General features: G+C 46.4%; 1 protein-coding gene across 4 annotated transcripts in view; it reads right to left on the minus strand.

Moving 5' to 3' along the window:
* The window catches only part of PPFIBP2 (PPFIA binding protein 2), a 153,181-nt gene that overhangs the window by 120,074 nt on the left and 15,873 nt on the right, over window positions 1–17,234 (minus strand). For all 4 annotated transcript variants that reach the window (XM_058305795.2, XM_058305794.2, XM_071218223.1 and 1 more), the window contains exon 2: window positions 541–639. In XM_058305795.2, coding sequence (XP_058161778.1) covers window positions 541–604 — 64 coding nt within the window. In that variant the 5' untranslated portion in view covers window positions 605–639. The remainder of the gene's footprint in view (window positions 1–540; window positions 640–17,234) is intronic.

Raw genomic sequence — 17,234 nt, forward strand, 5'->3', positions numbered from 1 at the left:
CATTGGCAGTCCATCCCAACTAACCAAAGTTTTGCTAGATCCTTTCTAGAGAATGTCCCTAGCTGGCTAATGCAAACATTAAACCCAACAAGTTGAGACAGATAAAAAACAATATGGCATAAACAACATTCTAATCATTAGGTGAATCAATACCAAACTGCCTCCTGATTGCCAAGCACGCTGGAGTCTAGCTGGTGAATTGAGCAGACACTTGCATTAGCCTGCTAGATTTTGAGTTTCAGCTCGACTATAATAAGCTATGATGTGCTCTGAAAAGTTTACAATATCACCCACCTCACTGCATGCAAACTTCCTTGTGGCCAGGATCCAAGCTGTGACACAGTCAAGCAGATGCTAACATATGGTACATGCAAACCATCTCACCAGAGGCCTAAATACAATCATACCCAGATATGAAAGTGTTCTACAAGTCTGTGCTCTTAAATAAGAAACATCTTATTAATGTAAAATGGGAGAAAATAGTTTTTCAAATGTGGAAAACAAGACATCAGTTGCTGGGATTCCAAGTCCTGACCATACCTGCAATGATCCCGTCCATTTGCTCCAGGGCAGCTTCCAGCGCATGACTAGCATCAGAATCCATGACTTCGTTGCCTGCTTAGTCCCCTCCTCCTCTTACTGGAAATCCAAATAAAAAAACAAAGAAAAAATTAGAGAATTCCAGATAGTATATACAAGACCACAAAACCCTGTGATTCTATCATGATACAATACACTTTCTTGAGCATTCTGAGAGCCAGTGTGTGGTTTCTGCAGACTCTATGCCTCTCCCTACTAGCATGAGTGCTCTTTTCCACAATTTAGCACATGATCCCATTCACTTCTGCAACTGCAAGGCCACCAGGGTTCTCCAGAGTCACCTGTAGCAGCAGCAAGACAGCAATTGCCACACCTCACCATGATCACAGTCCTGGCCTCCAAGTACTTCAAGCACCATCTAGGGAAGGTTCTGCTGAGTATCTGGGAAAAGCAGCATGGGTGGCTAGGACTCTTCTACAGCAGCATGGATGAAGATGGCCCCAGAAAGCCTGTAGCTAGCTGCACTTGCTCCACACCTGCAACACTTTGCTTAGGTGGGTGTGATCCAAGCCTGAGGGGCCTCAACTGCCACTTTCACCCCAGGCATACTGTCATGGAGAGAGTACTGTCCAAGAAACCAGGTGCACCATAACTTACCACCTCAGTTTACTCTACCTAGCACGATTCAAGGTGCAGAATTCCATACTCTCAGGGCTGAAGTACATCTCAAAGGATACACAGGCCAGCCCCTATTGCTGAATCTCTCCTCCAAGAGCCCTATCTGTAGTGATGTGGAGCTGCCCCCCAATGTGGGTAACTGGTTTCATCTCTGGACAACTCAGCCTCTTAGAAAGATCTTCAAGCTCACCTGTCTGCAGCTGCTTCTCATTTTCCATATTTCCCATCTTCTCCATGGGGTCAGAGAGGGACTTACAAGGAATCTTTAATTCCTCTCCCACATTAAATTTTACAAGAAGGGGGGACAGCATTTGTAATCCTAAGAAGAGTCTTAGCTCACTTCTCTGAACCAGAGGCCAGAATCATCATTTGTCTGTACATTTGGCAAAACCTTCACATGTGCCTAATGGGCATCAGGACTGTGGAGCACAGAGGCAGTCCCCACACCCAGTGTGCTGGTCAGGAAATGGAAAGGTCATCTAAAGGTCTCTGCTTATTGTCCCTGAGAATCCAGACCTTTGCAGTGAAGCAAAAAATGCAAGCAACATAAACCACAGAAAGTGGCTTTGAAGATAGTAAGGATGACAGAATCACAAAGAACCATAGTGAAGTGTACTGCTTAGTAGGAGTTAAACTCACAGGCTCCAGAGCCAGCTCTGCCATTTACTATGTGATCCCTGAGCCTTGGTTTCCTCATTTGTAAAATGGGGATGAAAACAGCACCTAACTCATAGTTAATATCATGATCAAAAGAGTAATTAATATTTCAGAGAGAGCTTCATACATTGTCCTGCATGGAGTAAGTGCTCAAATAATTGTGCTATTTTCCTTTTTTCCAGGGAGGCAATAATCTCAGCAGTATAGCAAAAAGCACCTTTGTGCAACAGCTCCCTGGATGATGTAGTTTAAACTAAAGCTGGGTGGGTTCAAGGAGGAGATCCTGGCTCATTTGGAGGAGGACTGGCACAGGAAAATAAGCAACTGTGTGCATGGGGTGGGGAGGGGTAGCTCCTTCACAGGTGCAGAGGCCAAGGAAGGTTCAGAAACAGGCATTCAGCCACAGAGAGCCGAGGGCCACTGCATAGACAGCTCAGAGAGTGAGAGTGGCAGCTCGTGGGGCACCCTGGCAGGAGTCAGGCAAGGCCAAAACAAGGAACAGAGCTTCTCAGAGGCGACAAGAGCAGCCCAGACAGCCTCTCTGAATAGACGCAAGCTTGTGTCAGGATAAAAAAGGAAGTAGCAGGAAAAGAGATGGTAGCAGAAGTAGGGCTGATACCAGAAGATTCATACCTCTTCAGGTAAATGGGATATTAAAATTTTGAAATATTTCCCTTCAAAGATTTCCCATTGCTCTTAGGGAAAAAAATTAAAAACAAAAAAAAACAAAAAAAAAACAACTACCCTCCATTGCATTGCTCTCCCCCTTGCTCCTTAGGCTTCAACAGCATTGGTCTCTTGCCCATTCCCCAGACCTGTCAAGGCCTTGTTAGCTTCTGCACATTTACACCTGCTCTCCCCTCTGCCTGGAGCTTACTTTCCCGAGCTTCCTGCAAGGCTCATCTGTCTTCATTCTTTAGGTGTCAGCTCCAAAGTCATCTTCTAGACAGGCCTTCCTGCCTGCCCCATCTTAAGCAGCCACTTCACCTTCGAAGCCTAGCAATTCCAAAGCATCCTGTCCCTATGGTTTCTTCCTTGTTAACTGGCTACCTTTTCCTTATAGGCAGGAGTTCACCGTTGTCCACTCCTATGTTCCCAGCATCTAACAGAGTACCTGGCACAAAGAAGTTTTACAGACTTCTAATAAATGTATTGATCCATGCAGCCAACATTCCCTGAATCCTTGCTGTGTGCGGTCCCTTGCTGCCCACTGAGAGAATACTGATAAATCTGACTCAGTCCCTGTGCCCCACAAGGACCCCACAGTCTAGTAGAGAAGACACAGTGTGTGGTGTATTAGGATAATGGCGGGTATACAGTTTCCTGGAAGACCCAGGTCTTGAAGGAGCAGTATGAACGTTCTGAGAAGGGGGAGGTGGCTATTCCCGGCATAGGGGACAGTGCATAAAAAGCAGGGAAGTATGTAAGGGCCGGACATAGGTTGGCAATGGTCAAAATGGTTGGCAAGATTACACAGGCACATCCAGCTTCTCAAGATGAGTCAAAACCTTCCATGGAATTCACACAAACATGACAATGACAATTAATGTGAGGATCTTGGGAATCACACACACTACTTCAGACATACCAATGCATAACAATATGGCCTCCGATGCAAACACAACGGATTAAAAAAAAAAAAGATTTCATATTTCAATAGACTTTAAACTTTTACTGTACAGGGTGAAAGGCAGAAGGGCAATTAGAGGGTACCAAGCTTGGAGGGCTCGGGCTATGTCCCCCTGGCAAGAGAAGGGCCATGAAAGAGGACCCATGGGCCCTCTGCTCAGTGATGACTTTCTACTTGGCAAATAGTAAATTGGGTGGACCCGTGGGAGCTGGCTTGAAGTGAAACATGAGTCAAAAGGTGTATCATATTTAAAACCCAGGAGCGTGGGCCAGTAAGACTGGGAGGGTTCAAGATCCGGGAACCTGCTTTGGACAGAGCTGATGAACTCAGTTCCAGGCCTCCTGGGTCTGAGGTGATGACATGACATCTGGGTAAGCAGGGGTGGGTGTGAGGTGTCCATGCTGTGGGGTATGGAAGAAATCTCTGAAGGGCTGAATGTGCCACAGGTGTGAGGCCTCCCGCCCCCAACTGTGAAGACAAAAAATCCTGTTGGAACAAGGAAGCCATATTCCCATTCTGGCAGTGGACAGCCATTTTCTCCCCTCAGCAGTCTCAACTAGGGGTCCTCATCAATGATGTGCATTGGGACCACCCCTGCCCTCCAGGAATTTGGGGTCTCTGAGGCAAACACATCACCTGACAACACGCAGTGTGTCTGGCATCTTCAGTGCCTGCGCCTCCCCACAGCAACACCATCTCCCTTCTGGAATCTAGGCTCAGAGACATGGGGCTTAGGCACACAAGGAGAGGTTAAGAAGTCAGACAAAAGTAGAGGCAAAAATCCAAAAGGGCTGTTAAGAGAGCCAGAGTCGAGGTCAAAGTCAAAAGGGAGAAGTGAAAACCAGGATAACCTCCAAAGAGATGGTGGGAGTTGGAACTTAAATCATTTTCCCCACCAATAAGAGGAGAGCAGCCATGAGGAATCTGACAGAAGACCAAGCAGCATGCTGTGGGGACTTTAGGAGGGACATCCAACCAGCTCTGGCAGGAGAGGAGCAGGCACAGACAGAGGTACCACTCTCTACATGCCCCAAGACCGCTGCTAGAATAGCTTTCTTTCTCTCTACCCTTGCAATATTAACATAGTCCTGCATTTGACCCTGATGAGCATGCAGGCTTCTGATACCAAGACGCTGGCTCATTTCTAGCCGCCAAGAGAAGGGAGAGTGTTGTTTAAGAACAGGTGTGGTTCACTCATCATTCATCATTCCCTTCACCCACATGCCTCTCTCTATGCTGCCGTCTGCCTACCTGTAATGGTATCCGGGTCAAGCCTGTGCCATACAGGACTTTTCCACCTCCTCTTTGCCACCAGTGAGAGAAAATGATCCCAGTAGCTCTAAAGTCAGCCAGTGAGGAAGGAATGATAATATCTGGTGAAAGATGTCTTAGTGCCAAGAACTGCACCAAAGAAAAGCCAGTTTGGCACCTCAAGTTTGATTAGGGTACAGAATCTGTATGTGTCCTGAATTTAGAAAGCAGCCCACAACTGACTGCCCTTCACCTGGTGTAGTCTGAGACAAGCTGTGAATTAGATACTATATTAACTACTTTCCTAAGAAAGCTTTCTCCCGCCAAGCTACCATTTCATTTTATAAACCGCTTTTGTCTCAGTAAGAGTGGTTACCATCTGAATTTTTGTTTGGGGCAGGCTTACACGACCTGGGCTGGAGGAAGAAACTAGAACAGATCTAGGGGTTCCCAATCCCTCTGCTCCTCCACAGCCTCCTATGCCTAGAAACAGCAGAGCCGGAGCCAGAGCCTGCCTCCTTAGGAGCTGCATCCGCATCCCTACAGGGGCCAACATGCCTGTGCAGAAGGTAAAGCCTGGGGAAGAAACCATCACTGAACTTGGATTCATCTCACACCTAAATGGCCAACAGGTTATAAAAAGGCCTTTCCCCACAGTTCGCAGACCTCCCATAAACTAGAAGACAGCCTCTTTTCTCTTTAGAATAGTGGGGCAAGAAGCCATTTGTGTTATACACACAAAACAATAATAATAATAATAAAGATGGAGGAAGGCAAGTATGAAGGAAATTTGATGACAGTGCCTAAACTCTCAACCATACCCCACATCATTACCAACTTTCTTTTTAAAGGACAAAGAATGAACACAGGATTTGTAGTCAGATAGTCTTGAGTTAAAAGCTCATAATTTGCTACATAATGGGTGTGGGTCCCTGAGCAAGTTATATAACCTGAGCCTCAGTTATCCCATGTATAAAATCAGCATAAAACCCATCTATTGTTATGGGGAAAGTAAACAAGACAGACCACAGGCAAACATGGCAGATTGACCCCAAACATCTAATTTAAACAATACAGGAATTAATTTTGGAAGACAAACCCACAGAGACATAGAGAACATGAAAGGAGACAAAAGGGAGCTCCTAGGGTGGGTTATGCACAAGCATAAAAGGGCAGCCAGTCCATGGCTGAGTGCATCCTGGGAGAGATTTTTTCCAGTAATCTGAAACTGATAGAACATCTGGAGAGATTTACACAACTGGTGAAAAGTTTGATTGAGTGATAAGAAAATGGAAAACCAAGCAAATAAAAGAACTACAGGGAAATCATGAAGTTATGCAGTAAAGAAAAAGTAATCAGTCTTTACAGTGAAATACCATATACTGATCTAACTGCAATTTCACTGATAGAATAAGGGAATAGAAAGCTGCTGTGAATGGTAGGGGGAGGAATGGAAAGAGGCCTAAATCCTCATGTTCTACAGTGGGAACTCATAAGTCATTAGATAATGAAAAATTGGAAAAAAATAAATGAAGTGGCAGAAAAAGCATGTTCAGCAGTATTTAGAGAGAAAAATACTCAAATCACAGAAAATGGCTGCATCTGAGGAAGGGCAAGGGAATGGATAAGTGGAAACATGGCTATTTTTCTTACACAACATTTAATTATTTGACTCTTTAAATTGTGTGGATATATAATAGTAATAAAATAAAAATAATCAAAAAGTGAAAGATATAATGTGGTACACCTGGCATATAGTTGACATTCAATGTGAGCTCCTTTCTCCTTTTCAGATTCCATTTACTCAGCATGTATCTACAAGCTTCTTGTTAAGGATTTATCTAACATCTCAGTCCTAATACACAAGTGCAGAATTATTCTTTCCCTTTTACAGATGAGCAAACAGATTAGGCAACAAAGCTGATGCACACCCTTCACACTCTTCCACTTTCCCTCTGAGGCAAGAAGCCATTGGTGGATTTTCAGCATAGGGCTAACATGATCTGACTTACTTATTTTTTTTCTCCCCTTCCCCACCCCCAGTTGTCTGCTCTCTATGACCATTTGCTGTGTGTTGTTCTGCGTCCACTTGCGTTCCTGTCAGCGGCACCCAGAATCTGTGTCTCTTTTTGTTGCATCATCTTGCTGTGTCAGCTCTCCATGTGTGCGGTGCCATTCCTGGGCAGGCTGCACTTTCGTGGCGCTAGGCAGCTTTCCTTACGGGGTGCACTCCTTGTGTGTGGGGCTCCCCTACATGGGAGACCCTCCTGCATGGCAGAGCACTCCTTGCGCATATCAGCACTGTCTGTGGGCCAGCTCATCACATGGGTCAGGAGGCCCTGGGTTTGAACCTTGAACCTCCCAAGTGGTAAGCAGACATCCTATCCATTGAGCCAAATCTGCTTCCCTGACTTACTTTTGAAAAGGATTTCTTTGGTTGCTGCTTCAAAACTAATCGGATATGGGAATCCCCTATATTTTTTATGCAACGTTTATGTAAGCTAAATATTTTTTTTAAAGCAAGAAAAAAGAAAACATATTTTACCACTGTGTACAATATATATACAGTATAGTACAAAGACGAATTTTTAAAAAATCTCATGCAAAAAAAAAATTTTTTTTTAACTAGTGGGGGTGGGGTATAGTAAATGCAAGAAAACCGGACAGGAGATAAAGGTTGTTTGGACCAGAAGGAGAATGACAGATGTTTCCATTCTTGATATCCATTGAGGGTAAAGCCAGTAAGATTTACTGATAGATTGACATGAGCACAAGAGAGAAGGGGTCAAGCATGACTGGAAGGGTTTTTCCCTGAGCTACTGGAAGAACAGGGAGAACTGCAGGACCAACAACTTGGGGCATGTGAGAATGAAATCAGAAGATTGGTTTGGGGAGAATTATTTTAGTTTAAGATGCCTAAGGATACCTAGGAAGATATGCTAAGTAGGTACTTGGAAATATGAGCCTGATGTCCAGAGAGATCAGGGCTGGAGAGCTCAATTTGGGAGCAGTCTGCAGCATTTAAAGCAACTGCATGAGGTGACTTAAGAAGTGAGATAAATAAAGAAGAGACCCTAGGACTTTCTGGAACACCCAAGGTGCAAATATCAGGTAAAAGAGGAACTGACTAAGGAGAGTGAAAAGCAGTGCCAGGAGGACTGAGAATGCTGTCCCAGAAGCCAAATGGAGAGTTTCAGGAAGGAAGACCGAGGTCAGATATGCCCATTCCTGCTGAGTAAGCCAAGAGACCATCTTCCCTCCAGACTCACAGAAGTGATCTCACCTGCTCCCACGGCCTCACCTGTCCCCTCATTACCTCATCCTAGATGACTGCAACAGCCTCCTGACTGGTTGCTCTACCTCCAGGCAGCACCTCTCATTTACCAAGAACCCAGCTGGTTCTCAAACTCTGGTGTTCATCAGAATCACCTGAAGAACTGATCAAGTGCCCCAGCCTTTGTTCAAATAAGAGAGGGCCTGGGCCCTGGTATATTGACCTAGCTCCCCAGGTGACTTTGATACTGACCAACGTTTGAAAACCAGTGATGGGATGCAAATGCAGCTCTGAGCCAAGGACTCCTCCCATTAGAAAGCCTCAGGGATGGCCACCAGCCACAAAACGGAATTCCTGGGCTTTTATCATATGGACCCAAACTACTTACTGGGTTGCAACCACAACATTGATCATGCCCCTTGGCAAACCTCTGCCTCATCCCAACCAAATGACTTATCTAATTGATCCCACTTAGTTAGCTTACTCCACCCATTAGATATCTGCTTTTAGGCCCAGGCGTGCAGCTGCCCCTGCTAAGCTCCCACCTGGGCTTCAAGCCAACTCTTCCAGGAAACCATACTATATCCTACCCACCTAGATGTGACCTCCCCATCTTCTTGGTTTTGCATGAAAAGTGAAAGTAACTTGTGCATAACCATCTCCCCTGTGACACGTCCCCTTAGGGATGTGCCTCCCTAAGGCATCACCCATTCTGTGGGCCCTTAAGAAACTTTTACAAATTTACTGACAAAATTAAAACTATTCATTTTCTGTGGGAAACTAAACACCCACCTCTCTCCCCAGTGTCCTCACCCTGGGCAGGCCCCAATAGATCATCTTCCCCAAACTGCTCCCCATGCCACCTAAGTGAGGCTACCACAGTTATCATGGTCACTAAACCAGAAACCTGGGTGTCTTCCTGGGTCTTCCCATTTCTCCTTTCACCTCCAATTGGTCGCACCAGGTCTGGGAAAGTCTCCCACAACCCTTCTCAGATCTGTCCCCTCATCCTCAAGCCCCATGCCACAGCCCTGCTCAGGCTGCATCATCCCAACCAGCATTTTTACCCTCTTCACCAGCTTCCTATCACCCAGGAAACAAAGGGATGCCCAAGGACCTGGAGGGGAAGTGAAGGACCCATGGGACAGTTAAGAGACACATTTGGATCAAGTTCTTCCCTTCACAAGCTGTACCCTTAACATCACTGAGCCTCATTTCCCCTCTTTATCAAATTCAGGTGAAAACGCATACATTGTGGGATTCAAGAACCATGTATGGAGAAGCCATTGTACACAGCTGGGTGGAAGTTCACAACGACTGCGGTCAGGATTCTCCCAGCCACACCCTGCTCTCCTCCCTGAGCACCTACCACTGGACACAACAGCCAAGCTGTTTTCAACCTGCCTGCTTTACTTCTGCACGTGATTCTTTACCCCAAGACTCCCACCTCATAGTCTTAAATCCCCCTCCTACTTCAAGACCCAATTCCAGGATCATATTCCCCAGGGACCCTCTCGCAGGTGGAAGTTACTTCTCCCGTCCATCTGAAGCCCAGCCCTGTACTCCCATGACTGACCCACCTTGGAGCACAGAGGACCCAAACTCCATTAAGTGTTCAGCCTGTAGCTGCTGTAAGTTAAAGGTTAAAAACCCTCCCCAAGGGGAGAGAATGTATAGGCGGGTTATTGTAAACACTAATCTTCCCAAACAGTAAACATCCTGGGTAAGCGTCCCTCCTAATGAAAACACCACCAGGCCCTGTGTGTGCGCTTCATGAGGCCCTATCAGAAACTCTGTTCTCATAGACTATGGAGTGTCCTTGTGCTGAAACCCCTTATACATCACCCCTCATGTTCTCATCTCTTTGTGGAGCACTATCTTCCTCCTCTGAGCCATCGCCATCAGAGATTCTCTCCTGTCCGTAAGTCCCAAAAAAGCTTATGCCTGACTAAAGGTCAGGTATGTTCTTTGACCTCGAGGCCACCAACTTGTGCCCTCCAGGAGTTGGGTTGTAACAGCTGGTCACTCCTTTATTTAAGGAGTAAGCCCCTTGTGAGAAGGGCCTATGTCTTTGATCCCACAGCTATTCCAGGGCCTGGCCCAGAGCAAGTCCCCAGCTTATCAATGCTGAATAAATACACAGAACCAAACTGCTGCCTCCCTCAGACTGAGATGCTGCCATCTCAGACACCCAGGAGGAGTAGGCCAAGTGGTTCCCACCTTCCACGGTGGGGGTGAAGTGCGGGGGTGGCACAGGCGTCTCCTGGGTCCTCAGGACTGAGGTCCTGGACAGTGGTCCTCCCTCAGGGAATAGCCTAGGGGTGAAGAGGAGAACACCTGGCCTGAGGTGGCAGCACCTCACAGCAAGAGCAGAGCCCACAAACCCTGACTTTGTGACAGGACAGAAGGATACGGCATGAGCAATACCTTTCCATCAGTTAAGAGGAGCCAGGCACAGGCATTCAGTATGACAGAGGGGAGTCATATCAGGACAGAGGGGCCAAGATGCTGAGAAAGCTGCTCTCAGAATTGGTGAATGCCTGTAAGGGAATATCTGAGTTTAATACAACTGAAGAGGTAGAGCAGTGATTTCTTTTGCCAATGAATAGAAGGAAGCTTAAGCAGCCTGAGAAAAGTAAATAGGAGAAAATAAAAGAATGCCACTGAAGGTTAATAAGCATGCTTAACTGGGCTCCATCTAATCATGGTATCAGTAACTCATAATAACAAGCCGTTTGTTTAAAGCTACAGGGCTTCACAAATGCTTCTCATGTAAAGGCTTCTCGCTCCCACTAAATATCCCAGATCAACTATTCTGATTCTGATGGGGGCCAAGAACTGTCAGAATTGCTGAAAGGGCCCGAAACAGAGGTATAAGCTCATACATCTGGGTGGAGGCAGGGGACTAATGCAGTATTTCTTGCTTGGCGTCTTTTTCCCGCTGTACCAGGTTAGTGAGCTGTAAGCACTGGGCATTCCCAGCCACTCCCTGCTGGGTGGGTTCCAGTGGATCCCTAAGAACATTTGTGCTGGAGCCCAGCTCTGCCAGTCCTGGTAAATGGAATCCTTTTGCTTTCTGGCCTTGCCATTTAAAACCCAAACCAAGCCCTGCCACATGTCAGTGCTCCTCTACCAGCCTCCCCTGGCACATCCAAACCCAGAAGTTTCCACTTAAGCACTTACCCAAAAAGCACAAGCCCTTCTCACCAAACCACAGTCCTTGAAACGAGGCTCCACGATCCCAAACAGCCCTTCCACCAACATGTCACAATAGCAAAGGGCACGGTCACAGTGCTAAATGGTGCCCTCCTCTAAAGAATACAAGGAGTGGCACAAAGCACCTGCTCTCACCTTCAGGCTCCATGAGGCCAGGCTGCCTCCCAGCCTAGCTGTCCCACAGACTCAGGCGCAGGAGCGGCAACCTCCCTGTACTTGAAATGACAAACTTCTTCGGAGAAACACCAGCCCTGAGACACAAGCATGAGACACCACGAGCCCAGCCCACGAGGAGGAGCGCCGGGTCTGGACAGGAAACGCAGGTGCTGAGTGAGTCTGAGATCGGGATGGCTCACACCGAGACAGTACAGCTGACCTTCTGGGCTGAAAGAACAACTGAAAAGCTGATGTCGAGCTTCCTTCGAAGCCTTCGTTTAATATTTTTAAACACTTGCTTCACCTTCTTCTGTTCCCATCTCCCATTTCCGCTCTTAACATTCCACCCCCAAGTGGGTCCTTTTCACCAATCCAAGGGCTAACTGTAGTAAAGAGGCCACAGCAATCCAAGTGACCAAGGCCACAGGCCTTACCCCGGGCTTGCTGAGGGTTTGGGCAGATCTGAAAGGACCGAAGAATGTAAGTACTCCAGTAAGGAAAGGGACGGGGGTTAGCAAGGCAGGAATCTGTGCTTTTGGAAATAGTGGGATGGGGATCCAGAGCAGACCACCACCGAGTCCACCCATGTAAGTTTCCCCCTTAACAATGTAAGACAAGTACATCTGTGTCCTCACTGGGGTGGGACCCAAGAGAGCCACTTAGAGAACCTGGAATGGAAGGTTCTTTCCCTTCCTCCTGAAAGGCTCAGGGAATGCAATATGAAGGACCTGGCCTGGGCACACAAACAACTCATTCTAAGATATGGGTTATCCACCCTCGGCCACACAGTCATTTAGAATACATCACAATTAAGACGAACTACTTCCTGTCCATGCAATTTCCACCTGTCTGCAAATATGGCTCAAGAAGTTCCTGCAGGAAACACTGTGAACTTCTCGAGCATTTCACGTGAAAAAGACTTTGACCTCATTATCTCATTTAATCTTCAAGGCAACCCTGGAAGGGATATAATTATCAGCGTCATTTCACAAATGAGGCAACTGAGACATAAAGATGGTAAGAAACTGCCCAAGGTCTCACAGCTGCTGAAAATTCTCAAGTGGAGTCCAGGTTCAAGTCTGCCCTTGCCTGCTTTCCCCACTTTACTACCTTGCCTGCAGATTTGCTCAAGGTGAAGAGCTGAAAGAAGGTGAAAATGGTTTCCATGTTCAAACCAAAGAGGGCTCAAAACCCCTAGGGCCAAGAGACATTTTGCTATCTGATCCCCTTCACATTTATTATTATTATTTTTAAAGATTTACTTTTTATTTACTTATCCCCCTCCCCCATACCATTCCCCCTGTTTTCTGCTCTCTGTGTGCATTCACTGTGTGTTCTTCTGTGTCTATTTGTGTTTTCATTAGGCGGCTCTGGGAATGGATCCTGGGACCTTCTGGAGTGAGAGAGAGGCAATTACTCTTCTGTGCCACCACATCTTCCTATTCTTCTATGTCTTTTAATTTTCTCTCCTCTGTGTCTCTTGTTGCATCACCTTGCTGAGCCAGCTCTCCACATTGGCTGGCACTCCTTGCAGGGCAACATTCCCATACAGGGCAACACTCCTGTGCGGGGCTGGCACTCCACGTGGGCCAGCTTGCCCTCACCAGGGCATTGAACCCTGGACCTCCTATATGGTAGAAGGGAGCCCAATTGGTTAAGACACATCTATTTCCTGACATATTATTTTTATGGAGACTTTGCCCCCTGCCCCCACCCCCCTTCAACTGTTTCAAAATATTTTACTTGAAAAAAGATGCACAGAACAGCAGAAAACATGTCATGAAAAATCCATGTCCCACAAAATCAATATTATCTTTTAGATTCATTTATCCATTTAACAACTACTCTTTGCCTCCTATTATCCATAAAGCCCTGTAGGAGACGTTATGAGGGGGAAAAATACAAGTTAAGACTAAGTTATTTACCTATCAAGGGCCAAAAATCTTTCATCCCACATCCAAGTCAATTAGAATGTCAAGGTTTCGGGTAGAATTGGGCCTTTCTCCGGAACCCAGTAGCCAAAGTCAACAAACTCTGGCTTTTGTCAACTTAGACTTCAGAGATTCATAGATTAAGTAATGGTTTCATTTCAAAGCAGTCATGATATTCCTTTGTGAAAAGAAAAACAAGTTCCCTGAAATTCCCATCATTTCTGAAACTAAGGTTTGGCAGAAATTAACTGCTAATGTCAATTCTGCTCAAAAGGAAAAGAATATGAAAAATAAAGGCTCAAATTCTCACCCATTCATTCAAGCTGATTAAAATTCAAGACCTCCTAGGTTCCTGACACTATAGTGGGTCCTGGGGATTCTGAGGGAGATAGCACAGGCACACAATAACACCCCAGAACCATCGGCCCTCCCCCCCCCCGACCCCTGCATGAGAGGGAAGCTCAGCGTGCTCACAGCATTGGGCAGCAGGGGAAGGAGTAACCAGTGCAGTGTGGGCAACTCTAGAAGGCTTCATGGAGCACATCACACTCTCTAGACGGAGAGCAGGCAGACATGCATTCCAAGCAAAGAATGGATCCTAAGGTATGAAAGACTCATGTGCATTTGGGGGAAATGCAGAGCTCTGTGTGGCTAGGAAATGGCGGAAGCAAATAAGACTAGGATTAGCTTGGGAGGGGCCTCACATCTCATCTGATCCCCAGCCTTGATCTTTACCTCAGGCGAAAAGAACCACCAAGGGACAGCACCCCAGGGAAGGATCCTTCTCAGAGACACTCACTGGGCATTCTGGATCCAGCCCTCCCAAGTGTACGAAGTGTAGCCAGCCTAGAGCACCCTGCCCCCTCCACCTGCCCCTACCAGCTCCCGTCCTAGACTGTCCACACTTCTTTGACTCAACTTGACCTTTCACTGTCCCCTTATTCTGGACAACATGGAGGTTGTCGAATGCATGGCAGCAGGAAGCACAGAGGCTCATCACTTGAAACTCTTCCTCTTTCCAACCATTGCCTTGGGTCAATTCAGCTTCTCTTGTCAAAACCTACCCTGATACTTCCTCCACCTGCAGAAGGAAATTCAGGAGCCTCTTCTTTCTGCTTCTGGATGCTGAGCAATGCATATGGCTCCATCAGATACTCTCATCTAGATTCACCCTCAGCAAGCTACCATGAGTCCTCTTTGATAAGAAAATTCCCTCTCTGTCCACTTCAAACTTCTCCTCCAAATGGTGGAAGAGCTGTTCCTCCTCCCTATGATCTCCAATCTCCTGTCATCACCAAGGCCCAACCCCTCCATTACTTCCTTCTCAGCTGAATCTTAGCGTCTCCTGCTTCACAAATGTTAAAGTCCTTGCCATCCTAAAAGACATCCTATGACTCCAAACTCTCTCACTGTTTCATGTTCCTTCTTCACTTCATAGACAAACTACTCACTCCCCATTCTCCTTAACACCCACTGCAATGAAATATTGATTTACATTTCTGCATCTTCACTCCTCTCTCAACTGAGCTATTTCATCTCTTCTTTCCTTGAGAGGCAATACTGGGTGGGAGCTAAAAGTGTAAGCTTGGGAAGCGGACTTGGCCCAGTGGTTAGGGCATCTGTCTACCACATGGGAGGTCCGCGGTTCAAACCCTGGGCCTCCCTGACCCATGTGCAGCTGGCCCACTCGCAGTGCTGATGCGTGCAAGGAGTGCCCTGCCACGCAGGGGTGTCCCCACACAGGGGAACCCTATGTGCAAGGAGTGCGCCCTGTAAGGAGAGCTGCCCAGCATGAAAGAAAGTGCAGCCTGCCCGAGAATGGTGCTGCACACACGGAGAGCTGACACAACAAAATGATGCAACAAAAAGAAACACAGATCCCTGTGCCGCTGACAACAACAGAGGCAGACAAAGAAGAACACGCAGCAGACAGAGAACAGACAACTGGGTGGGGTGGGGGGGGTGGGATAAATAAATCTTTAAAAAAAATAAAAAATAAATAAAAATCAATAAAAAGTATAAGCTTGAGTCAGACTGCCTGTATTAGAATCCCATTTCTGACACTCATCCTATGGCAAGATGCTTAACCTGTGTGCCTCAGTTTCCTCATCCATAAAATGGGAATAATAAAAGTACCTACTTCAAAGGGTGGTGGTGAAGGTTTAATGAGTTAATAAAGCACTTAGACCAGTAATCAGATAGCTGGATGGCTTTCTTTGGCATCTGTGATTGCTAATTTTACCTGTCAACTTGGCTAGTTTACTGTGTCCGGTTGTTTGATTCAAACACTAGCCTAGATATTGCTGGGGAGATACTCAGTAGATGGGATTAACATCTATAACCAGATGACTTTAAGCAAAGGAGATTACCTTTGATAATGTAGGTGAGTCTCATTCAATCAGTTAAATGCAAAGAATTGAGGTTTCTGGGAAGAAGAAAGAATTCTGCCTCAGGTATACCTTGCACACCTTCTTAAGATTCCAGCTTAAGGAATTCAGACTCAAGACTTCAACATCACGTACCAGAATTTCCAGCCTTCTGCTTGCCTGCCTTACAGAATCTCTTCTAATAACCTCTGAACACACACACACACTCACACACACACACCTCACTCATCTTGTCCGTCCTTTCTCTCTGGAGAACCCTGACAAATACAGCATCTCATCAGTGCCTTCAGGTCTGAGGCCATCTCCTCTCTGAGTTCTTCCAGGCTCTCCTCCTTCATTACTAAATGTCCTATCTCAACTTCCACTCACTGTCCCTGAACAGATTCTGTCCTCAGGTCTTTTCTCTCTCTAGTCTCTCCCTGGATAATCCATATTCCATCTCCATGTTCATGACTCACAAACATTACAGACAGGGAAACTGAGGCTTGTAAAGGATAAGCAATTTGGCCAAGTCACACAGCCAAGAAGCCGTAGAGGTGGAATTTGAACCCAGGCAGCCTAAGTCCAGGATTATATTCTTAACCACTGTGTACACTGCCTTCTTGAGTCTTACCACCTCCTAATGCATTGCTCTAAGTACTGCTATTCCAGAGCAGTCTCATGTTCCCATGTCTTTTACATGCTGTTCCCTTTCCTGAAATATCCTTCCCATCTCTTTCCAAACTCATTTCTCAATCATTTCTCAAGGCCCAGAGAATTCTCCTTCCTTTACGTCAACCTGTCCACCCCTACCTGTCCAAAAGAGCCTCTGCTGAGACTCGCAGCACATGCTCACACCTTCATTAGTTTCTGTTTCCTGTTGCCATGGGGATATCCAATGGGAGGACACTGACATCCTCTCTTTCTAGGCTCTCCTCCCTGGTGGGGCAGCTAAGTAACTGATTGGTGGGGCTGAGAGAAGGAACTGAGCATGTGCAGGATGTCTTCATCCTTTCCCTCTTTCCCTAGAACTGCCTTGATCAAGAGAAATGGCTTACCCAGAAGGGAAGGGCTGCAGTTGTCTAGGTCCCCACTAGAGCTGGGTACATTAATTCAGCAAAGAGATGCATTAGGATCCCTATTGGCCACATTTTTCTCTAAACACCTATATTAGCCATAAAGCTGATGTCTTGGTTTCTATCTGTCTGACCTCTGGTCTTATTTTTCAATTGGTGCCTAATTCAGAGGGCATTTAAACAATACAAACAGTTATCAAGCCCCAAACCAACATAGGTCACTCTCGATAAAGGTCAAAGCAACAGTGCCCACTGAAGGGCAGGAGAGGATCAGTTCATGTGGCATAGGTACAACCAAGGGTACAAGCACTGACCACTGGTGAGAAGGCTGCATCTCGGCCTGAACTGATGCCCTTCAATCCACACAGTGCCCTGACTGGGAGCCTGGCTCCCAAGAACCTGCAGGTAACCCTGTAATTCACTTTTCCAGGTGGGGTAATGCCAGGAAGGTGGTCTGGG

Source organism: Dasypus novemcinctus, chromosome 10 (genome assembly GCF_030445035.2).
Source record: "Dasypus novemcinctus isolate mDasNov1 chromosome 10, mDasNov1.1.hap2, whole genome shotgun sequence".
Lineage (NCBI taxonomy): Eukaryota > Metazoa > Chordata > Mammalia > Cingulata > Dasypodidae > Dasypus > Dasypus novemcinctus.